This window comes from Pyxicephalus adspersus, chromosome 2 (genome assembly GCF_032062135.1).
Source record: "Pyxicephalus adspersus chromosome 2, UCB_Pads_2.0, whole genome shotgun sequence".
In the NCBI taxonomy this organism is placed as follows: Eukaryota; Metazoa; Chordata; class Amphibia; order Anura; family Pyxicephalidae; genus Pyxicephalus; species Pyxicephalus adspersus.
In genome coordinates this window covers 69,620,919-69,647,195 of record NC_092859.1, presented here as the reverse complement: position 1 = coordinate 69,647,195, position 26,277 = coordinate 69,620,919, and the positions used below count along the sequence as shown (strand labels likewise).

At 38.4% G+C, this 26,277-nt stretch overlaps 1 protein-coding gene and 1 long non-coding RNA gene across 3 annotated transcripts in view; one reads left to right on the top strand and one right to left on the bottom strand.

The window, feature by feature from the left end:
• Positions 1-5,209: 5,209 nt before the first annotated feature.
• Positions 5,210-16,208, bottom strand: LOC140323670 (uncharacterized). Of its 2 annotated transcripts, none has more exons than XR_011919420.1 (2): positions 16,090-16,208; positions 5,210-5,634 (listed from the first exon to the last, which is right to left on the bottom strand). It is a non-coding gene; the product is annotated as an uncharacterized lncRNA (long non-coding RNA). The 2 variants fall into 2 exon arrangements; XR_011919419.1 differs by lacking the exon at positions 16,090-16,208 and adding an exon at positions 15,142-15,265.
• ERGIC1 (endoplasmic reticulum-golgi intermediate compartment 1) overlaps positions 15,105-26,277 on the top strand; it is a 63,715-nt gene continuing 52,542 nt past the window's right edge. Inside the window, exon 1 of the mRNA XM_072400949.1 lies at positions 15,105-15,374. Coding sequence (XP_072257050.1) covers positions 15,355-15,374 — 20 coding nt within the window. The 5' untranslated portion in view covers positions 15,105-15,354. The remainder of the gene's footprint in view (positions 15,375-26,277) is intronic.

The window sequence follows — 26,277 nt, the reverse complement described above, 5'->3', positions numbered from 1 at the left end:
AAAAAGGCAGAGATATATGTCAACCCAAAGAGAGGTTTACCTGTGTAGAGAGGATTTCCCTGTACAGACATTAGTAAAAATAACATCTCTGAAAGTACTAGGCTTAACAAAACCCCTTCTTCACAGGATACCCCCTCAGTCTCTACCCAAATCACCAAAGTCAGATTTTTAAAACATGGACATACACTATCCCCCCCATACAACCTTAAATTGCACTCATTCCTTTAGAGCCCCAATATTACAGTGTGCTGGCCATTCTTGGCCTCTTTATTAGCTGCATTACCCCTTACAGCACTCTCTCCTCATAGCCTCCACATTACATTGCACTTTCCCTTCATAGCTCTGTTATAATATTGTACCCCTCATAGACCAACTACAATACACTGCTTCTCCCCTTTCATAACACCCCTTAGACTGACCCCTTACTTTATAGCCCTAATATATTACCACAATCTCTTTTCCCCAATCTAATAGCCATGGACATTACCTGGAAATGACACTGTGCCCCTCCCCTCACAGCCTGCACACAGGCTTACTTAAGCTACGTACACACTTCCAATTATTATCGTCGGAAAACGAACGACGAACGTTCCTGCACGATATATATGAACGATTGTATAGCACCGATACTGCACATAGAGGTAACGACACAATCGTTCGTAGATATTGTACACACAATAGATACGATCGTTTAAGCGATAGAGGAACTATGTGCACGACAGGAAAGTGAACGGACGTTCGTTCATCACGCATGCTCTGAACATGGACGATCAACGAACGACCGTACACACGAACGATGTTCAACGATCGTCGTCCAATCCGATCCGCCGGTCCGGTCGTTCGTTTCCAGCGACTTTCCTCGTTCGTCGGCGTCGTTGGTTACTTTTTTACGAACGATTTTTTGCCCAATCGATCGTTCGTCGTTCGATTGGAACGATAAAAATTGGAAGTGTGTACGCACCTTAAGCCCCATATAACACTACAACCCCTATTACCTCCCACAGTATATACAAAGCCCCCTTAGGGTTTTCCAAGCCTCCAGAGTATGCATATTACACTCAATATCTGAACTGGTCTCAGTTCCATTCTGGTTCTAATCTACAATACACAAGGTAATGTCACACACTGTACACCAACCAACAATATCAGGTACTCACTGGTCCATGACACCAGGAACATGCTGTCTTAAGGATAGGTGCAAACATTAGCCTGTCAGCTGGTTAGCCTGTGCTGGCTTACGTCTGAGATCATCTTGTGTCACATCCAAAGAATGAAACTAAGTAAGTTCTGTAAAGCACCTGGGTGAAAAATTACCTTTGGATCAGGTCAAGTATTCTATGTGTATATGAAAGTGGAAGAAAGGAGAAGAGAGTATATTCCCTTGCCTAAAGAAGTATTTAAAGACCGACCCCTTATATAAACATATTAAATTATATTAATGGAAGGAGACAGAGAAAACAGGGTTTTGTTGGGGTGTGTAAAAATACAAAATATTAATAGTATAATACAATATACAACTTATGTCTTTAAACGATGCTTTAACCCATTTCTCATGACGGGATTCAAAGGCTTAGTCTGGACAGATATTACTCTGACATATACATAGACAGTTTCTCTTCCTATAGTGAATGATGAGGATAAGCAATGTATGTTTTACACGGCTCATTAACCCAATGTATTTCTCCCTTGGGCTTCCTCAGGGATACTGGAGAGGCCGTAGAGACACAACTAGTACAGATTATATAATAGTAAAATTAGTTTAATAGTCATAAGTCAAATTTCATGTAGAAAGTGTAGAGTTAGTTTGATAGTAGGGTATCAAATTTCATGTAGTGTGTAGTTAAAAGTATAGTAGAGAAAGTTGAGAAAGTAACTACAATTCCATGATGAGATAATGTACATGTGAAGGAGTATATTAGAGTATCAGTAAATGTGAGTTATGATTCTTGTTTTGTTATTATAGTGTGAGGGGGTAAATGAAAAGGGTTCTTACATGTTGTCTGTAATGAATGGTAAGAGGATGTCCATAGGATTCACTGGGGTTGACGCTTAACCTGGTTGGCGAAAGATGTAATAATTCAAGGTAGTGGTCATAAATACTATTACAATTAATTCTAAGAGTACTTAAATGGGTGAAACAATGACTGGATAAAGCTTGCATTAGGAATATTGAGGGTTTGTGCTGGTATGATGATAAAATTAAATTTAGTAAAAGGATTCCTAGTTGAAACGAATTGAATAAAGATTGGCATAAATTACAATAATGCTAAAGCCTTTAAGAAGTGCCAGATAAGAGTTATAATTGTGAAATAATAATGTAAATGAAAGTAAACTTCAGTACTATCAGGGCCATATAATGGTCAAATATCCCGTACATGAATGACTAATGCTATTACCGCTAACTTTTGCAATCTTTCCTCTGTGCCTTACAAAGGGAACTTTGGGTCTGAATATTGAAATGATCCCCTAAAGGTTTCTGAGTCATACATTTACTGTTGTCACTGTTCATTCCTTTTAGTTTTCAGCCTTTTCTTCCAGTTCTTAATGTAAGGTTTTACAGTGGTTACACTAAAAGCACTAGGTTATAGTTCTACGCTATATAATATTATTGTTATATATAGAAAACAACACTCAGGGCTCTATTTGTAAAAGTAGGAATCTGACAGTCCCTCAGACATTCCCTGCTAGGAATCAATGACTGCCATTGAAACACATGGACCTGGAAGATACCCATGAGATAATGTTTGAGGGAATGTCCGATTCCTTGTTTTATAGAGTTCTAAAATAATATTAATACAGTTTTAATGACTTGTGTTTACTAACAGTGAGTAATTTAGTAGCCCATGAACATGGCAAATTGTTCAGTAGAATAACCAGGATTGTTACGTTAAATTATTTTGACCATGTATAAAAAATATAAAAGGGAATGTATGAAATAAAGCACAATTCTCATAAAACTAACATGTGAACATTAGGTTCATAATTAAGGACAGTCCACTTCCAAATGATACTTCAGTGTTTGGTAGATGATAAAAAAAAAATTGATAATTTCTACCTCTTAGGGACTTGCTGATGATATTTCTGGGCTTAAGTTCCTTGACCAGTACAGCGGAAGTACAGAAATATCACCAACAGTCCCTAGCAGTTAGATAGATAGCTAGATAGATAGATAGAAATGCATATTCATATGCTAGCTTAAAAATGAATATGCCTTATTTCCATATTTTCCCAAAATATTTTTACCTAACGATCCTGGTTATTCTACCAAACAATTTGCCATGTTCAAGAGCTACTATAATACCTAATGTTAGTAAACAGATATCAATAAAACTGTATGAATAATTATTTAGGGCTCTTTTTATAAAACAAGGAATCTGACAATCCCCCAAACAAATTGTGTTGTGAGAATCAATTACTGCCATTAAAACACATGGACCTGTAAAACCTTCCCATGAGGGAATGTTAGATTCCTTGTTATATAAATAGAGCCCTTAGTGTATTGCTATTGAAAAACCTTACACTAAGTAACTGGATACAACAACAACAAAAAATGAACAACTAAAAAGTGTCATTAACATTAAATGTATGACTCAGAATCCTTTAGAGGATCATTTCAATAATCAGACCCAAAGTTCCCTTTGTAAAGCACAGAGGAAAGATTGCAAGAGTTAGCTGTAAAAGAATTAGTCACTCATGTACGGGATGCTTGACCATTACTTGGCCCTGATATTCCTGAACTTTACTTTCACATAAGTACAGAATATTTCACCATTACATTACCTGATAGTCATAAAGGTTTTAACCATGGTATGTCATGAATGGTATGTGACCACTACATTGTTCTGGTAGGGCTGAAGGTTAGACTACGTATGATCCTTTCCAACAACAAAAGACTAAAGGATGCATGAATGAGCGTGGTACATACAGCGCCATTCTGCTCTATAGAGAGGGGAGGGGGGAGAATGAGCAGGGGGCACCCTGCTGCGCTCCCTCTCCTTTACTTGTATTATGATTGTTCGCTGTTCGTGGATCGGCCAGGACGGATCCATAGATGACGTCAGACTAGTGCTGTATACACGTCACTGAAAAGATGAGAATCATCTGACGCGTGTATGTAGCCTAATTTTCATACACAATGGGGGTACTTGACAATGACATACCAGTCATATCACCCTGAAAGATTGGGAGTCACCAAGGATTTCAAGGTGGTCTCCCAAGAGTTTGACATAATTTCATTGTGTCATTGTTGGGATGTGGCACAAGATGATCTCATGCTTTAGACAGCACTGGCTAACCTTCCAACATACCAACTTTCCTCTATCATAAAGATAGCACTGTCTTGCTATCATGGGCTAGTGAGGACTTTTTGCTTTTGGTTGGTGGACAGCGTGTGACATTACCCTGGGAAAGAGAGGACGTAATGACTTGACTGACTTTAGAATAGAGCTGCTGTGTATTGTGGATAAGAACAGGGATGGTGAATAAGACAGACGCATAAAAAAAAGAAAAAAAGCAGTTCAGGTATGGTGGGTAATATGCACATATAGTGGAGGCTTGGAAAGCTCATAGCTAGGCCTTGTAGGAGGCTATAGGGTGGCTCAGCTCAACCAGAGCACATTTCCTCTTACAGGCAGCTGAATTTAGTTTGTTCTTACAGGACTCCAGAACTACAGATGCTCTGTACAAATGCTAAATGATTGCTCCCTGAGACAAACAATTGTTATCATCTTTGGTGAAAATTTAATAAATTTGCAATAGTAATAAATCCTCCATGGCAGATCACTAAACAACTGAGTGGGGACCACTGCCGTGTGCCAACCGCTTGTCACTCCCCCACAACCTTCCCAATACGTAGAACTGAACAGAGTTTTGTATACAGCACTTTTTCATTTTACTCTCAGGGAAAACAATAAAAAAATTGTTTTCAACAACAGAAATGTAACTTCTGTGAGCAGCTTTAGAATGGAAAATAGGCGATTTTACAGGTGTATCAATTTATGGGTAAATACTAAGAGTATATATTGGTAGCTGCTTGTGCATACATTTGTCCGTCACTTTGAGAAAAGACCAGTTTGTGTCCCCATAAACCAGTTTTATAATATTGCCTTTGCTTTTGTACTTCTGTGATCGTAGCCTTAGCAAAGATGTGATTGTTTTAAATAAGTGGGCATTTTTCTGCAAGCAATAAAAACTGTCAGGGGTCCAAATCAATTTCTATTTTTTATTAAATTACAAACATACAATACAATAATACAGCTTCAAAATGACCCCTTGGATGTCAAGCTGAAGTGAGCTATTTGTTACAATATTGACATTTTTTTTTCTTATATCCTCATTGCTCCTGAATGTTTTGGTGTACTGTAATAGCAGAGTAATAGGTTTACACACTCTTTCAAGTTGCTTAGTCTGGTATCACTCCTCCAGAGAACACTTGATATAGGTTTGTCAAATTTGGAAGCTGCTCACTTCACTTCAGACACACTTTCTATGTTTCACCCCTACGCTCTACGTCTTCAAGCCTTGCCACGCAGTTCATTCTCTCTCAGACTCTCGCTCTGTCCCTTTCAGTTTGATGGCGTTTCCAGCAGTTCATATGAAAGCCACCTGACACCAGTTGTAAAAGAATCATGCTCCCTGTTGGAAATCAAAAAAAAGTAAAAAATGAATAGCTCTCTGTGGAGTGTTCAATACAAGGCTAGACTTTATTTCTACAAGAGGGACCAACTGCTAGAACAGCTGACAAGTTCCTAACAACTAGTTCTTATTCGAAGCTATAAATACATTTGATATGTGTTGGGTCATGGTCTGTTACCAGCTTTTTTTTTTTTTTTTTTTTTTACAAAGAAATAGTCAGTTCATTGTAACATTTCATTTAATCTCTTTCACCTGCTTTCACTTTCTCCAAAAGCAAAAATATATTTATTTTTTGTGTGTTGCCAGCCATCTCCAATGCATGTGCAGCAATGTACCGTATAAATTCTTCAGAATTTAGTATTTTTAGGACTGTTGATTATCTAGTTCCCCTTATTACTAAGAGGTTCCATTTGTCAACCTTTGGTGGGAGGAAGTTTCAAACAAAGCAAAAGCCAGTTAGTAGACTGGAGTTTGGTTGTACAGGCAGATGGAAAGATTAATACTTATTCTCTTCTTTTCATGTAATAGATTTGTTTTTGGCATAGCTAGTTACCTCTCTACCTTCAGCCTGTGTTTGAGCAGTGAAGAAACAGCACTCAGCCCTCTCCCCCTGTCCTTATTTCTCCCCTGATATAGGCTTTAAATACTTACCTTACTTACTTCTGGTTCTATCTTCACTGTGGGGACCTCCCCAGCTCTTCAATGTAACCATCCCCACTGGATTCTCTTTAAGTATGCTTGCACGCCATGTCCCTAATTATTTCAATGGGTGAGCCATATAAAAGACATCCATAGGAATGAATAAGTGGGGACACACCAGGAGCTGATAGGTTTGTGTTATGCCCAACAGGGTCACACAGTAAAGATCACTGAAATGGTTGCACATTAGTATTTTTCTCTACTTGCAGGGGGAGGTGAAAACCTTTTTCCTTTTATTCCTGCCTGTGTCTTCAAATCATAGTAACAACCACTCACTTCAGATTTTTTGTCCTCTCTGATGTCACAGGGACAGGTAGTGAGGATGATCTCCTTAAAGCAGACCTACCACAGAGAGATTATGTAAACTGCCATTGCTGAGCTCATTTTAAAATATCATTGCAATGGGACTCCCCAATTGAAAGGAGTAAATACTTTAGTCTCAGGAAAACACAAAAAGCACTTTTACTTTGACTAAAGCTACGTACACACTTCCAATTATTATCGTTGTTAAACGAACGACGAACGATCCTGCACGATATCTGCGAACGATCGTATAGCACCGATCCTGCACATACAGATAACGACACGATCGTTCGTAGATATTGTACACACAATAGATGCGATCGTTTGAGCAATACAGGGAGTGACGTGCACGACAGGAAGTGAACGAACGTTCGTTCGTCACGCATGCTCAGACCATGGACGATCAACGAACGATCGTACACACGAACGATGGTCAACGATCGTCGTCCAATCCGATCCGCCGGTCCGGTCGTTCGTTTCCAACGACTTTCCTCGTTCGTCGGCGTCGTTGGTTACTTTTTTTACGAACGATTTTTGCCCAATCGATCGTTCGTCGTTCGTTTGTCGTTCATTTTGAACGATAAAAATTGGAAGTGTGTACGCAGCTTAACTTCATACTTTGTGCCTTTGGCAGATTATACTAATCTTTATTTATTGCACCAGGCTGTTGGAAGGCCATTGGTTACCTTTACACTTGCGATTACACACCTTGTGGTAAACCACTCTCAGGTGCATAGCAAACTGCACCACAAACACAAGGGCAACATGGGCAAACATATTAACCAGAGAAAAAGCAACCAGATGTCCAAAAGCGAGATGTTGCTTCCAGGACCTACACCATTATCCAACTGCAACTTCATGCTCAAAGTGGTTCCCAACTGCTCCAATGGGAGCAGTTGGGAGCGCAGCTGAAAATGCGGTACAATCCTGTACAATCCAAGTCTGAAGTTGACCTACAATGCTAAGCTATTGGGCTTGCATTGTAGAGGATGACTTCATTGTCCTTGGACCTTAACATCCTACATATAGTAGGTTGTGGGAAAACAGGTCACACTAGGAGGGAAGGAAAAGGTAAATGAAAGTTCTACATATGTTACCCCTAGAACTAACTGATCATTTAATACCTATCAAGCCTATTTTTAAGCTAGAGATGAGCCTAGGGAACCTGAGGAACAGTTAAGCTCTGCCTTGGCTACAGAACAATGTCCTTTTAGTTTGGATGAACAGCATACTGTTCTAAGAAATATCATACTTGTATCAGTTACTCCCCTCCTGCATTTTCCCATAGAAAGAGATTGTCTGCACAAAGAAGATAAAAGAGGAACATGTCCTGCCACTTTTGTGCCACTAGCTTGAAGTCAGACATCAGTAAAATTGGCATCTATATGAAACATTTTCATTTGGCGCCTCAGACTGAAGCAGGAAGCAGTGTTTTGTGTTACATCCTGTGTAAATGTTTATCTAACTTCTACAACGTGCCAATATTCCCTTTGTGTCACTGTGACTTATATCTTTCACTGCAAGAAGATATGTTTACTATACAAATTCAGAGGAATTCAGTCTAAAATACGTCTTTGGAATACAGTCACACCAGGCATATTGTGGGAACGGAGAGTCATTCACAGAGCTTGGAGTCCACAATGAAATTACAAGCTAAGAATGTGTTTTATAGTCTGGAAATTATTTTAAAAAAGAAGATTATAACTGTGTGTAATTTTTTAAAAAGATTCTCACCAAAGTCCACATAAGAAAGCATATGATGGAAAGATGCTTGTTTTAAGCTGCATACACACGTGCATAAATTGTCGTTGGAAAGGATCTTTCACGAACCTTTCCAACCACTAAGAACTGCACGATGCATGAACGAGTGCTGTACATACAGCACCATTCTGCTCTATGGAGAGGGGAGGGGGAGAACGACGGAGCGGCACCGTGCTGCACGCTCTCCCCCTTCCCTACTATTAGGATCTTTCGTCGTCCATCATCCGTGGATCCGCCAGGAGGGTCGTTTGGACGATGGACAACGGGCGCTGTACACACGCCAGATTCTCATCCGATATCGTCCCCGAGCCAATTATCGTGCAAGAACCATTGAACGTGTGTACGTAGCTGTACAGTGTGTTCTAACAAATCCAATTTTTCCATAATTGGGAATGTACTGAACAGCGAGACTGTACTCCTATTGAGGAAAATGTTATGAGTATAGCATCATTTTTAATGATGTATTTAAACAAAACTGGAATGGTTTTGGATCATTTCTATTTTTAACAATCTGTGTTTAACAGTAAAAAATGTCATACATTAAAAAGGATTTCTAGAAAATGTATTAGTTTTCCAAAAAGATAGCATAGCAGTAAGTTTTTTTTGGAAGTGTTTTTTCTGTTTAAAATGTCAGAGACTAGATACTAGAAGAGGTGAATGTTATGAATGAAATTGCTATTGAGCTCTGTAAACAACAATCTAGGAGGTAAGCATGAAATGGAAAAAAGTGATCTTTAAGCTGTACCTGATGAATAAGCTTTGGTTTTTTGGATCTAATTGTGATTATAAAATTAAGATTATTTTTCAGTATAGTATATCCATGTCATAATAATAATACGTATCTTATATATCATGCCTCTATTCCCGATAAAGGGTGATCAGTAAAACCCCCTTTTAGGTGTTAGCTACTTATGATTTTTTGATTATTAAAGAAATATTTTTAAGTACATCTGTGACACTTTTTGCTCCACTATACTTATTGCTGCTCATTTATTGTTAGTTTTAGGTTACGTAATATTAGCCACAATGAGAATATATATTTTGACAATCAGATTTTTTGTTGCAAGAGAACAGATTAGCATTAGATGCCAAGCTATCAGAAAGCACAGGCTGCATATGGAACAGAACACAAATATAACTTGTACAATTAATATTAAACATTATACATATAAATTATATTTTACAACCATTATTGCAAATAATTAATTACAATGAAAAACAAAAAATAGGTATATCTTTATAAATCTTTAAAATGACTAAATATTTCCTTTTAAAATTTACAAGGCCAAACCAATCTCCCATAAAGGAAGTGGTTGTTTGAACAAGGTCATTATGTGCTGAGAAAATTAGAAAGAAGAAAAAATAATCAAACCTTACTTTAATAATGGGAGGGTTTTACTGTTTATTAAACTAGAGGCAAACTAAAACTATTTTTAAGAAAGTGATAACGAGAGCCAAAGCTGTCTGATTAAATAAACCTATACATGGCAGATGTTGACACTGCCTAAAAAAAAAAAAAAGTCACACTTTAATTTTTCATTGGACCACATGCTTTTAACTATCTCACAAACATATTGTCGTGCTTGTGCAATATCACAATGTTTGAGTTCAATATTTTGTTGCCCTGTATTAATGATGGGAGACCTAAATTCTAACTAGACCTAGATTCTCAATGGAGTTAGTGTCTGGACTCTGTGGTGGCCATGTGTGATAATGATGTCTCATGCTCCCCAAACCAATGTGTAACAGTTTAAGCCCAAGGAATTTTAGCTTTTACATCTTAGAATATGGCCATGACATCAGGAAAAAAAAAAAACATTGATGGAAAAACCTGATCATTCAGTATTTTCAAGTGGTCAGCTGACCTCATTTTTTGGGGCTTATAATGTTGCTGAATCTAAAACTGACCAAATTAAACAACCCTTAGATCATAACACTACCCACACAGGCTTAGGGACTTTGTTTGCCATGATGTGTAGATATTATTTTTCTTGGAAATAAAATCCTATGAACGTGCGTTCAACACATTTTTATGAAAGGCGTACTTAGTTTTGGAGTTAAAGTAGATCTGAACCATGAGTAAAGCTGTAAAACAGACCTTATTCATCAACATTATATAAATGTGTGGCTATTGCTTTTATATAATAGAGAAAATGTCCCCATCTCGCCTGTCTTTACCACAGCAATAGAGGAGACTAAAGGGGAAATATACAACTTTCTGGGATACTTGCATCACATATTCCAGGAGGCTGTGGGCTGCTCCTTCTGTGGGTTTGAGTTATGTAAAGAAGAACTCAGAAGAAAGAAGATGGCTGCACTGGATGGAACGGCTAGGGCAGGGGTGTCAAACTCTGGCCTGCAACATCCTTTTTTTTGGCCCCCAAAGGAATCCTAAATATGATCTGCAGCTGAAATAGTGCCGCTACTACAATTCCCGGCATCACTCACCTCTATAGACCAATGGCCTTTCTGCCTATGCATGGCCCCGCATTGGACTACTTTAAAGATGCAAGTAATGCCAGGAATTGTAGTAGTGGCATCACTCACGTCTATAGACCAGCGGCCTCTCTGGCTATATGTTTTTTGACTGTTTTATAGACGCAGGGAATGTAATAGCGGTGCTATTTCAGTTTCAAGTTTGGCCCATGACTTTGTCTAATTTTTTTAATTTTGGCCCACTGTGTATTTGAGTTTGACACCTCTGGGCTAGGGTAAAAAGAAGCAAAAACCAAGTGGGACTCACTGGGCTTAGTTATTGGATGAAGCACAGGTTTTTCATTAATAATTTAGGAGGTTTTGTGCGAAAGTCCCGCCTACCACAGATAAAGGTTACAATATAATGCAAGACAAAACCTTAGGATAATGCATCTCCAAATGCAGAGTACTGCTGAACATCAGAAAATGTGCCCTTTAGATGCTCCCCATTGGAGAAAGGCAGGGACCTGGTATGGGCAAATTGGAAGGGGGAGGGTGTAACTTGCTGACCTTATCATTTATCTGGCCAACCTGGTCCCAAACCTGAGAAAAAGTTTGGTTTTAATTTTGGGTGGGTGAGGGGGGAGGTGGAACCCTGAGCAGTTTTCATTTTTTTTTTTTAATAAACACCAACAGCTTTAAGGCATTCCAAACATGTTGTGTATTTGATTTGTGTACTACCATGTTACAAATATTTCCCCCCAGCTGCAGCCAGCAAGTGTCCCAAGCACTAAAAAATTAAATTTTGTATTGCTTATCTCTACATTGGATGCCAATGAGCTAAAGTCGCTCATGCAAATTCTTTACCACTGAAATAGGAGATTTCATTAAAATTACAAGATAGCAATGGTAATGATTTAGAGTGTATTCAATAAAAACAAACAAGTAACATTTGGCATCCTGCCAATTTTTCTATTGCGGCTGGATTTGTTTTTTTAGCCCTTTTCTTCCTGGTTACCATCTCCCAGGTCTACAAGACTTATTTTTGTACATTATCTAAGAAGCAACATTGTCACCCTAGGACAGTGTGTGACCAAATAACACCTCCTTCTTTCTTCATCTCATAACACAAAGGGAAAGTGGTCTCTAGGTTTAGAGATAGCAGTGAACAATGTAACTGATAACATTTAGCACTGGTGGAGGAGTTTGGCTTTTATTTGTTTGTCCCCTCTTTAAAGACAATAGAGTACAAATGCTGTTGAGCATTCACACCCTGGTAATGTAAATGAACCATTCCAGATCTATTGGCAGACTCAACAGGTAATAATGAAATGGAATGATGTAACTTGGAAGATGATAAGAGTCAATGTTTTTGACAGATTGTATCATCTATTTATTATCAGATATTCCCGATAATATAATCCTAATTTGTAGTGCCTGTGTCCCACTGCAAGTGATGAAAGCATGTTAGGTTTATGGGGCAGCATTTTATTGCTATGATTTTAATAACAAATTGCAATTTCTTTGTCGGTTGGGTTTACAACATTGGGATCTCTGCAATACCAATACACAGTGTGAATCCCTTCCTAGTCTTGCAGAACAAGAGAACAATACTCATGTCATAGCCTAGGCTGTTGCAATATCAATGTACTGGGAAAAAGATGCAAATTTTAATGAAATGTTTAGCATCAATAAACATACTAATAACACAAACATAAACCTAACATGACACTTAGCATAGTGATAGCCATTGCGATTGCTGCTAAAACAAAACAGAGGTGTTCAGAAGCTTATTGCTTAAGTTTCATCTGCCAATAGTTTGCCTTCCCTGGTCTCACACTCAACAAAATGCTTAAAAAAACATTTTTCCATTTTCATCCGATTTTAAAATGAGCATCATTGCTGGGTCTCTGTGCTTACTAATGCAGGCGGATTAGGAGTTATGGAAGGGGCTAAAAGATTGCTGTACACAAGTTCCTGAAAATACCCGTGGTATTGCCCCCATGTGACGGCAAGGGGTGAGCCAGGGGATGTGCAGCTCGGGACAAAAGAACTAGATAATGCTGGATGTCCCTCAGCCAGGAATTGAGGCAGGCTCTATCTGACTTGTTGGGGTTTCCAATGTGTGGGTTACAGTGTGCAGTGAAATCAAAGTAAGCCATTCCAGAACTGGAGAGGAGAATGTACAACTACGCAAGACTAAAGGTAAGAATGTAGTTCAACATTAGGGCTCTATTTAAACAACGGAATCTGACATTCCCTCAAACATTCCCCAAGTGAAAACCAATTACTGCCATAAAAAATATAATAATAAATATAAAAACACATGTACCTGGAAGATTCCAATGAGGCAATGTCTGATTCTGTGTTTTATAAATAAAGCCCTAATGTCAGATGTTGACACAAATGGAACTTATCTTACACATAATAGCAGACACTTTAGGCATATATTCGATGAATCTTATCTATGTCGCAGAAGCCAGGAACCTAAAGTACTTTAAAATATTGGGCTACGTACACACGTGCAATAATTGTTAGAAAACGAACGATTAATGACCGATCAACGATTATTCACGATTATTTTGAACGATTGTATTGTGCACGATTCTGTACATGCTGTAACGATACGATCCCTCCAATATAATCCACCAATAATGTACACACACTAGATACGATGGTTTGAACAATGCAGGAAGTGACATGTAAAGGAGAAAGTGTATCACAGAGCCATCCATGATCACTGAACGACCGTACACACAATAGATTGGGCATGATCGTTGCCCAATCAGATCAGTCGGGATGGTCGTTCCTTGCCAGCGACATTCCTCGTTCATCAGCATCATTGGCCAGTTGTGTTGTTAACAATTATTGGACGATTGGTCTTTAGTCATTCGTTTTCAACGATAATTATTGCACGTGTGTACGTAGCCTTAGTTACCCCTAGATAGCGCCTCCCTCTCTCAGATATAAACAGTAATGACATGGGGCACTGCAAATGCATAACTGTGCATATTTGTAAATTAACATATACTGATATGAATAGCTATAGGGGCTGCAGATCATTTGTCCTGAATACTAATTAACGAAAAAGTGAGTAAAGCAAACAGTTTAATCATATTTACTGTGAATGCTCATTCTTTAACATAAACAACCCTTAATCCTTTAGTAAAGAAACCCCCAATGTTTATGAGCTGCATTAAAAACATATTGAAATAATCAAAGCGTATCTAAACCCGAATTATTCTACTTTAACTAATAAAGATAATCTCCATTACATAGTAATAGAGATGAACTTTTAAAGTTAAAGTAAATGGTTAAAGTGATGGAACTAAGACTACATAAACACACTAGAGAATTGTTGCTCAGGATGAATGGTCATAATCATCTCAGGTGAGAACCTAGGACAGCTGTCCCATGATGTTCGGTAATGAAAGCGGTGTAAAGCTGTAAATTTTATAGAGGAAAACAGCAGAATGCCTCCCGCTTGTCCTCCCCTTTCCATAGAACATTGCTGGATGTATAACACTGGTGTTCTACTGTCACTGGAAATGATCATAAAAGATGGTTTCCTGTGATAAAAATCTAGAATGTGTTTTAGGTTATGCAATAAGATGTTTGCTTTTTTTCTCCCAAACTCACACTTAATTTCTAGCAGGATTAGTTGCTGAAAATGTTCTTGGTCAATAAAATAAAAACAAAAAGTACAACCATGTTTTTGGGTTTAAATACACTTTAAACTTTTTACTTTCCTTCTAAACATGTTGCAATCTGACCTCCATTGCGTCCTCTGAAAAAAAATCAATAAGATGCATCCAACTGGATCCGCCATACTCTACCTTTCACAAAGGTGAACATTTAATTTTCCACAACTGAAAGCCTCTCAGTGAACCTTACAGGGTATCTGCTTACCTGCAGACAAACAGTATTTGTAGAACAAATCTGCAAAGTGTAAAGATCAATATTTACTACCCAAACAGAAGCAGCGAGTCTATAGAGTGACACCAAATAACGGATTCTACGGCGACTTTTATTCACCCTAGGAAGCCATTATATTGCAATATAAAGATCTTATTAAAACGATGAAAAGGTTTATGTCTGAGATTGCTAGAAATGTACAAATGATGCAAGATTCACATTACAGAGGCAATAGCTGCTCCTGTGCGCAGCAGGGGAATCATTCTAAGAAATGTAATCATGTATTTTTATTAGGAATGATGATGACTTGTTCCCTGGCAGCTATAACAGCATCCGTGGGCTCAGTATGAAAAGTAAACACAGCACATCCGTGTGATCGCCCTGCAGCCAAGTGCCAGGCACGTCTAATATTACCCCACGTGGCTCTAGCGGAGTCTCTTTAAACCGGGCCCGGAAGTGTCCTGTCCTCTGCGAGCGGCGACCAATCAGAGGTCGCCCGGCCAGCTCTGCTGACGCCAGTTCCTTTGTGTCTAGCCGGCAGGCTTGAAGAAGAATTCTGACACAAGCTCCTAGCGCTCAGGCGGGGCCCTTTAAATCAGTGCCGGGTGTCAGTAGGAGGCGGCCACAATGCCCTTTGACTTCAGGAGGTGAGTAGTGTGGGCACCATGGGAGGAATGCTGCCCCCGGGGACATGGCATGTTCTGCAAGGCACAGACACTGCCCCATCCCCTGTCAATGAATGAGCTGCTGCAGGGCTCTCTATACCTGTCAGCTGTGTGCAGGGCAATGCAGGGCTCCCTATTACCTTCTATTCAGCTGTGTACACTGGCTCTGTATAATCCTTACACACATTATACTTCTGGCCATGAATTGGCACTGGGATGTCTGTGCTGCATTATCTTTATGTAAGGATGCATTCTATGATCAGCCAGGTGTTCCCGGATCTAGCATTATATCAATCAGCTGAAAATCCAACCTGCCTGCTGTACTATTCAGAGATGTAATATAGCTGCCCTATAAACACTCCAAATGTTTTATACTGCAGCTTTCCTTGGATGTAGTGGCTGCATTAGTTTTCCATCCTTTTCCTTTATGCACATGACAGCCTTTTCTGAAGTGACAACGCTTACTCATTTGACTGTAGAACTGGCATAGTTGTCACCCTGGGATAAAAAGTGTATCAGGATTACAGAGCACCTATAATTTAAACAGGTAACTAATGATGCCTTACATAACACTATATCGTATAAAGGAAGCGCAATGGATTTTTTGCAAAGCAACAGGTGGTATGGAACAGATGAGACAAGGCAAGAAAAATGTTTAAACAGAAACACCTTATAACCTGGCTCCCTGCACACTCACCTAGGTAAGGATGCATTCACTAGGACTGAGAGCCGTGTACCTCATCAGATCTCTCTCCTGTATAATGCTGGAACATGATTCTCACATTTCCTGGGATATCACAGGGATGTCACCTGTGCCTGAAAAGCTTGGAAACCTTTTTATGCTTGATTCTGTTTATTTTCCTAGTTTTTTGTATAGATAATAGATTGAAAATTGTGTAGATGTAGATAGATTAAAAGTGTAGATTGGTCTTGCTGTCACTTTCCTGTTTACATACCAATACACTTTGGATTCCAAATTTCACCAAAATGTAGAATTTAACCTGAAAATCAATCTCTTCTCAATACAATCTGCTGTGCTCAATGAAACATAGCACAATCCATAACACATCAGGAGGAAACTCAGAACGGTCATCTACAGCTGTGGTCCCATTCCTCTTTTTGCACCTCGGACCATGGAGGGAAAGAATGTTTGTCCTCATTGGCTGCAGTCTTTACAGGAAAGATCTGTGCCCTCTCTTCTGTCATTCTGTGACTCTGTGATTGGCTTCATGAAATGATAAGAGAGAGGACACAGATCCTGTGACAGTGAATACTGCAGCAGACTAGAACAGCTATATCTGGGTCAGCACAGCCCATGACCCGGTACCACTCCACAGCCTGGTTGTTGAGTAGCTTTGATTTACACTACAGCATTGAAGAAAATGGGGGATCTACTAACTGTAGTTTGCTACTAAACTGTAAAATAGTAAAAGTCGCTAAACCCACTTCCAAAGTAATACATGGTTAGCCGTCCCTCTTTAGATAGGTAATCACTTATAAATAATAGAATAGAGAGAACGGGGGTTTCTTATGTGGCAGGTATAGGTTGTATTAGACAAAAGAGTAATATTTATCTAACCATGATAATAACAAAAGGTTTCTTAGAACATAGTGAGTGTCATATCCCATTAAATTCATGGGGGACACAATTCTAAGCTAGACAAGGGAATACCCTAATTGATAGCAAAGAGCGCTGTCTTTCACCCGATGCGTTTGGCCATCTGGCTTCTTCAGGGGATGTTTCTAGAGGCCGTTTATATGATGTAGGCACAGAATAATGTTCATAGAGAAGGTAAAGTGATCATTTAGGGTTATTGGATATTCCAAGCAAGGTCTTTATTGAATACAAAGGATTGGCAAGGGAATGGTTAAAAACCTAGATCCATGCAGAGTGTGTAGCTAGCTAGGACTGTGTTTACTGCATTGTTCAAATGTATGAAAATAATGCCTGTGTACATGAGCTCTTACAGTGGAAGTAAATAATACCAAATGGCAGAAAATAATCTTTTTGTGTTCTTACTAGATTGGGTAGGGAAAGGAACAAATCTAAAGTAACAAGTCAGAATTCCTATTTTAGTGGTCTGAATTGAATAAACATGGGCCTGATGACAAGGACTTTCTACAATTTACACATTCCCTTTTACCTGGATCCAGTTAGTCTCCCATTGGGCACTGTTATGTTTACTTTTGTACGGTTTAGGAATAAAGCCAGGCTGTCAGTCACCGCTCATTTAGTCTTTAATAAAGACATTAAAATGTGTCTTTGTATATTATAAGGTCCAGGGTAGTGCTCTGGTACAGAGATAAGTTTTTTTTTTTTACTTTTTTACATCATTAATCTGCAAAGGCTGCACTTTGGGTGAAGAAGACATGAATCTGAAACTGATGTAAGTAATGTATAATAGTACCACTCTAACTACATGCTTGGGAAAGTAAAAGGTTCAGTTTGAGGCCAATAATGATTGATTCAGGAGTTTGTCTTTTGTGGTCCCATCTGAAAGATGTACCCACCTGTTGTCACCAGACAAATAGGTTAAGGTGAAGGCCCCCGAATGTAGGTACAAATGACAATAATGTTTTGACAGAGGATACAACCATCAGAATAGTTTTTTTTCTAGTATAATGAGGCAAGGCTGGAATTGCAAGCTTATCTTTGATGTGTTTGTCCCTATTAGATGTTTTTCCTTATTTACCTATTGTCTTTCTTACAATGTTTTCACTGGGGAAGAAAGTGAAAGGATGTTTCCACAATACAATATTTCCCTGTGTGCTGCATCTCTTCATCAACCAAATCTGGGGACATGTACCAACAGATTTTGGCATGTATTAAGAGCAAGCAGATTGCTCCCTCCCTGCTTTTTTCAAGGGGACACCTGTAGAATAACTATCCGGTTAACTGAGTTAATAATGGGGAAATTAGGAATCCCATTGGAGTAATTGCAGTGCATATGTTACTGCAGGTATTGCATTTCAGTTTGCATGATGCATCATGCGCAATTTAGAATTACTGCTTTGGTTTGTAAATCTGATGTTTCAAATGGGAAATAGATCTGCACATATCTCTCATTTATGCTGTCTTGTCTTCACCTCATTAAGTAGATTGTATACAGTTGTCAGTATTTTATCTTGCCTACCCATACACTTTAATAATGGTTTCAGTGATTGGAATATTGCTTCTATATTACTGCATGCATGGGTAAAACATACTAATGTCAGTGGGTTTCAGATTGCTCAAAAAATGAGGCAGTGCCAGAAAACAGTCATCAGGCAAATTGATGCCTCAATGAGAAAATGATAGCTATTTTATATGGAAATGATAACTTGCTTGTTTTGTTTTAGCAGTTGTTCAGATATTAAGCTTTAGGAGCGTTTTTTGTATTGGTAAAGGGATCGCCAGTGATGGTTGCTTGTAAGTCAACCCTACACACACTTTTCTATATATTTACCCAATTTGTGGTTAAAGGTAAAGTTTTTTTTGATACAGTACAGACCCAACCCATGCTGGCTTGTTTGCTTAAATTAACATTTTTAAGAACCCCTGAGACATTCTGATAATTGCAGTGAAAAGTAAAAATCAACATAAGACTAGGCCCTGCTTCCTTTTTAGAACAGGAAAGAGGAATAGCAAATATAATAAAATCAATAAAATAATCAATCAATGTTTAAAATGCCGAAAATTGTTAATCTATTTTTAATTCAAAAGAAGGTAAAACATTTCCAGCTAAGTGAAAATGTCTCTATGAAAAGTCCAATGAAAAATCAGTTATTCAGAAGGTAACTCTTGTCAGGTAGATAACACATTCCATGAATAAAAATTATATAGAACAAGTCAACAGACATTAGCATTATAGTGAAGGTAATTCAGACTGAATGCATTATTTTATTTATTCAACAATACTCAATTTATTCAATAATATGCCTATTATCTGGCACTATATATCAATATTTTTTTATGCTGCAGCTCAATGCACAAATTGTACTCTATTGTCAGTAGTCTGTAGTGTTCTTTCATCCTTGTTCCTGGAACTGTATCCTGGTTGCCTTACCTAGCTGGCATTCTTCTAATTTAAGGTGAACAAACATACTACATCCTTGAGCAAGTTTTATTGCTGGCTGGCAGAAGAGTACAACAAACAATACCTATACAGTATTCAGTTGTTGGAAATACTTGCTTGTTATTTTTATTTAACCAATTTTTTACCAGTTGTTGTACATACACATGGGTTGGTTTCTTTAACAAAAACTCCAGTGGGTCTGTTTTTAAAGCAGGGAATTTGACATTCACCAAAACATTTCCTGGTCGAGAATCAATTACATGCTTTGAAGCACATGGACCTAGATTTTCCACCAGGGAATGTTTTAGTGAATAACAGATTTGCGTCTTTACAAATATACTCCTCAGACTCATTTGCATGGCCAAATATTTTTTTTACATGTTTTACGGACATATAGGGTTTTTTTTGTATAATTTTTCTATAGACAGGCAAATATGCAAACATGGGGGGTTGTCATTACAGGGAACTGTAACAATGTAACATTGATTGTAACTAATGCTGCTTGTTTAAAGTCTATTTAAATTTAACCCAAGCAGTCAATACCCACCTGTAGTAAGAAAAGGACACGGGATAAAAATCTGATGAAAATAAGGCTACAAATAGGCACTTGTTTCCGGAAAAGCTGCTTCTTCATTGTGGGAGGAATGGCAACAAATGATGGGGCTAGTAGGTACATTAAGCCATCCAATTTGGGAATTCATGAACCAGTTGGACAACAGTAAAGCAGTGGCTTTTCACGGAAGTTTTCTTTAAGCAGGTTATATCCTTAATTATCTGCCACTAGGCTGGCCTGGGTCAGCACAGTGGTTCAAGTGGCTAGCTGGGCTGGTGTCCCAGGTTCAAATCTCAGCCAGGACACAATCTGTGCACAGTTTGCATGTTCTCCATGAGTATGCGTGGGTTTCCTCCAGGCACTTTGATTTCCCCCACACCCCAAAAGCATACAGTTAAGAAAATTGGTTCCCCTACAAATTGTCCTTGGTATGTATGGAAAAATAAGACCCAAAAATGCATATCGAGAGCTTCCATAGTACTGGGTTTGATCTAAATTTGCAATATAGATGATATTAATAAATGAAATAAAAAAAACAAAGTGTTTTATAATAGAATTCAAGAATCTGAAAAACTGTGTTACTTTGCTTGAATACAAAAACCTTTATGTAAAAGCAAAAAGTTAGTCACCATCTCTACTATTACCTTTAGAAAAACAGTTTTGCTTACAGTACCTTATCATTGGGAAGAACAATAATCATGTTTATCCAAAAGGTTGCATTCTTTCATATTTTATTTCTGCTTCTGTTTCAGAAATTAGTTTCCTGCCTGCCTTCTTTCCTGTATTATGTAACCTAGCTTTTTTTTGTGGACTTTTTTTTACTGAACAGGTGTTACTCAGCTCTGAATATCCGCTTTTGGCTCTTTTGGTTTTCCTCCTACTTTCTATACCTAACTATAAAAAAATATACAGTCAAGTTAAATGGAAACTTCACCTCATGGAAATTTTTGACTTTAACATATTTGAATAGGTTTAAGATGTTCATTTAAACAGTGCCTACAGATAAGAGTGGTAATATTTGAACAAATGACACACAACATTGTCATGGTATAATATTTCTCCTAATATAATTTTTTTTCACATGCAAAATACACCACAGCCCTTTAAGTCCATCAAATAAGGTGCTCCAGAATGTGAATGACTAGAGTTCTTGAAGAGCATGTAGGTGGAACCTAATTTATTTATTTATTATCTCCAGACAAATGTTTTGCCTTATCTTTAAAATCTTTGCTATTGATGAGTGTTGGATCATTATGACCTGATTAAAAGGGCCTTAGAATGAAGGTTGGGGATGCAGCAGTCTTTTTTTTTTTTTTGCAGCATTTTTTTATTTTTTATTTTTGGCAGTCATTTCACTGTAAGGAAACCTACTTTTGGGACTGACTGGCCCAACATCTTTTGTCCAAAAGATGATTTTGTTAACGTCAAAAAAGTCATCTAGATCCCAAAGTTGATGCAGAGTTTTTCAGGTAACTCTTAGTTGGAGTGTGTGTTCCTGTGATCCGAAAGAGATTGCACCAATCTAATTTGCATGCATGGTGTGCAGGAAAAAGGCTTTCCTCTCCAATAAGAACATTAGCAAGAATATTATTGTTATATAATATTATAATTGTTTGCTCTTTAATTGGTAGCCACTTGGTAGACTTCCCTCCTTCTGATTAGAACACCATCTTTAAAAACCTCATTAAAGGTTGCAGTTGGCTCTTCTATGTCATGTTGACTTCAGAACTATGCAGGCTTTAAATGGAAAGCCATAGTTCGAGGAACCCCTGCCTATGGAGGAACCCTGGTTGAAAAATGCATGCTGTACCACTCTTTGTTGTATTTCCTAGTTTGTTTGTTTGTTTTTTGTTTTTTTAGAAAACCCAATTGTCAACCTAGTTAGTAGCTTGGCTAGAATATGTTTTTTTTTTTTTTTTAATGTGAATAGTTACAAATGATAGTAATCAGTTAAGGGATAGTTAAACATCAGAAATGCTTTACAGACATATGATAGTTTTGTATCTTGTTTGATAACTTTGGGTTCATTTAACAGATAGTAATATATGGCATTAATGTTTCCTCCTTAGCCTTAGGTTTTTGTAAGGACAGTATGTGCATTGTACTGTTCCCTGTGACGCAGCATCATCCTTGTGTCGGACATCAAAGCAACAGCATGTGCTTCCTGTCTGTTAGCATATTCTTGATTTAATTGTTTCTGATTAACTTACGGAAAAACTTAACAAACTGCAAACCAAACACATAAATGTTCTGTCTTTCCCTCATATCCTCCCAATTTTCCCTTTTTTTGTGTGTGTGTGTGTGTGTGTGTGTGTGTGTGTGCTGGCATAATGATGTTACCAGTCATGGGACATTCTCATGATCCTCGCCCTCGTCACAGTTGGCTGAAGAGTGAATAATGGCTTAATAATTTTAACAGACCTTGAGGAGCCTATGTGTTTTTCTTTGCTTGAAACACTGTCGTCATAGGAATTAAAAAGATTGAAACAAGTGTTCTGGATAATCTATATTTTAAACAAGTATAAACATGTATTCTCTCTCTGTTAGGTTTGTGTGGCTACTATGCTTTTTTTAATTGTATGGATGTGCTGGTTTGTCCTGTTTAAATGCAGGATTGTCGAGCAGGGGGTGTGGCAGCGAATGGAATGTGCAGGAAAGCAGAGAAGAGGGTATAGCGGTAAGCGGAATGTGCAGGAAAGCAAAGAAGAGGGTATGGCCGCAAGAGGAATGTGCAGGGGAGGGGAGGGAAGGGTATGGCGGCAAGCAGAATGTGCAGGGGAGGAGAGCAGAGGATATGGCAACAAGTGCAATGTGCAGGAGAGGAGAGTGGAGGGTATGGCGGCAAGTTGAATGTGCAGGATACAAAGTGCTTGGAATATGTTGGTGAATCTGGGGGCTAAAATACAGTTTATGGCTGATTACTGCTTTTCTGAGATAACAACAGCAACAGAATTGGTTGTGCTGTGCATCTACATGCAAGTTCAACCACTGTAAACATGAATGTTTATGCCATTGTGCTGATTTTCCAGCCCCCCCATTTCATACGTGTGGCTGGCTCAGGATGAGTTCTAGTGAATGGTATTACTTCCCATTGGAATTCAGAGTTTATTGTTTTACCTTGTGACGTGATTTTTTTTTTTTAATTCTAACCAGTTATTGGTATGTATTCAGATCTGTTTGTTCATGCTGAAATTTGATTTTGACCATTTCACATGAATTACTAGACATTGGTGCTGATAGTTTCTGCTGCAGAGCTCTCTAAGGCCTCTTTACCTCCCTTGTAACTCTAACCCTAACTATAACAACTATAATATACATAATAATACTAACTATGCTAAATCACAATGTTTTTTTTATGTATTCCTTTCTTTGTTTAAATCTTTTACACTGAAAACTATCCTTTTGCTGAGTTCTTGGCATCTCTTACTTTTACCCCTCTATCTCCCCAGAAATCATGGTTTACAGTGAAAGCATGTTAAAACTTGATGATGTGATTTGGCCAATTTCAGTAGCGAGTTACACCTAAAAGTTAAACATTTAATTCAAAATTGCTGGGGAAACAGGTAGTGCTATAATGCCACTGTTTTTAATTGTACCTTAATAAATGGTTTATTTTATCAGTCCTAAACTTTATAAAGTAAGGTCAATAAATGTTTTTCTTAAGGTTTGTATTGGGTTAGTTTACAGTTCTAGATGTGTTTTTTAGAGACATTTAGAGACAGTTTTGTAAAGCATTGGCAAGCACGGGTATTCAGAGAGGATTTGGAGTATTTACTTTGGATCTCTATGGGATCTAGAAGACAAAATATTTGGTAATTCGCAATTTAAAGTGGTACATTGTTGCTGGCTTACACAGATAATCAACTCATGCTATTTTTATGTGATTGCATTATTAAAACATAGAAAATAAGGAAGTAGTGCAGAATTGGTCATTCCTGACCAATTCGCTAGCCATCTAGTTAGTAATGCTTATATTCATCATGGCATGTACCTGCTGTCATGTAGAAGGAATTTCCTAGTGATCAGCTAATATCTTCCTTGTATAAGCCCAGGAAACAGACTGTGAAATGCATTCCTTCAACCCATCCTGTTCTCACCTTCTATGCTCACTTGTTTGTCTGGAGGAATGGCTGTGAGCCACCACTGGGCGTCAGTGCGCTGTATGCAGGAAGCCCATTGCTTTCCTCTGAGCAGAGCCATGATGTCATGCTTTTGGCTGTAATGTAAACAGAGAGTGATGGAGTATAGGAAGCTGTCATTTATTTCAAGATTTAGATGTGAGAAGTGGCCTATGGGACAGAAATATTAATTAAGAACAGGTTGGATCTATAACCACATATCTCTCCATGGTGATCAACGACTATTAAACAATTTATCACAGGAATAGCATTAGGAAGTAGTCGTATCCAGCTGAATAATAATAATGAATGAGGAGTGGAGAGATGTAAAAACTTTTCAGAAGCTCCTCTTCAAATCCAAGGTCATATTTTTGTGTGCTTTTTGTAAACACTGGGTCTTCTAAATCTTGTGGACATCTAAACTCTAGCCACAGATAAAAATGTGCTATAATGCAGCATCTCTTCCTTCCTAGGACAGGAATCCTCGAATATTTCTTGTACAGCTTGCCTGTAATCCTATTTGTAATGAATTTAAATAAGGAGCTCTTCTCCTGTAGAGGAACTGGTCACCCCAGACAGTTCTCTAGGTGATCAGTCACCTTAGCACCCCCTGAATTATCTTTAGCCAGAGCCCAGAGGTAAGGAGTATGTCTGCAGACTTCAGACAATTTTCCTGGGTCACTAGAAAATTAGGTAGTCTGCCCAGTGGATTCCCATCTCCTGAGCCTACAAGATTTTTAAGTCCCCTGTGATAGATAGAATAGGTAATTCCTGAGAAAAATTAGGAGAATAAAGGTAATGGGTCATCATATACAAAAAGAAGGGGAGTTTTAAGGTTAAGTACAGATGCTTCCTAAAAATGATATGTCATTGGTATCGGTACAAATCTAAAATGACAATGTTTCTTCTCCTATATAAAACCATACTATATGATTTTTTAATCTTCTAGTTTGGATGTGGCAGTCAATTGTTTGGTGGAATTTTATTGATGCATATAGAGGAAATATTCCTCTGTTTATCCATAGGTCTGGTTTCAAAGGCACATGGACCTGATGAATATTGTGATCTTGAAAAGAGCTGATGAATATTGTGATCTTGAAAAGGAATGTACACGGGCAGCACGATTGGCTCAGTGGTTAGCACTCTGGCCTTTTCAGTACTAGGTCACAGTTTTGAATCCTGGCCAGGACTCTATGTGCGAGTTTGTATGTTCTTCCTGTGTCTGCGTAGTTTCCTCTGAGTACTCCGGTTGATGTCTTTCCCTCAAAAATAGTCCTTAGACTACATTAATTACATATGACTGCCATTAGATTGTGAGCCCCTTTGAGGGACAGTTAGTGATGTGACTATGGACTTTGTAAAGCTCTGCGTAATATGTCGGTGCTATATGAATACTGTGCAATAATAATAATGTACACAAACAACGCAGATTATCATAGACTTAGTGTGTCTGTAATAACATATCATAGACTAAAACATACCTAAACTAAGAAATTCCACCTTACATAAAAAGGTGGACAACCCTTTTATATTAAGTAAAAATTCTGTTTTTGTTTTTTTTAAGTGCAACACTTTAAGAAAAATAAGAGTGCAGCACCGCCCCCTAATTCTTGATCGCCTAGCCAATCGAGAATGAATGGGAGAGCAAAGCTTCCCGGGATACCTATGTCAAGCATCCCGCAAGCTCTTGGGTGCTCCTTCTGCACATGTGCTGGTGCAGAAGGAGCCTTTTCGTGGGGAGAAAAAAATTGCCAATCTCCCGCATGTGCCGTGAGATGGCAAGTTTTTTCCCCCAACCTACGTCACCTGATCTAACGTCTGGCTCAGGTGAAGTAGGAAGAAGAACCCAAAAGCAGAGACGAAGATGGCAGTGCCCAGCGTGGCGGTCCGTGGGGGGATGCCGTGATGACGGGGGACCCGATGGAGGAGAGCTCCAGATGGATAGGACTGCCCTGCGGGATTGAAGGTAAATGGATTTTTTTTGTTTTAGGCACTTTTGGGTTCCTCTTTAAGAGTGAACTAGTGCCAAAAATCGATCATACAGCCAAGAAACTTTTGTCTTTGAAATAAGTTGCAGTCAATCAGCAAAGGAAGGTTTGAAGTGTGGGCTTGTCATGGGAAGATCATAGAAGTACAGTCATGCCTTGCGTCAACACAGG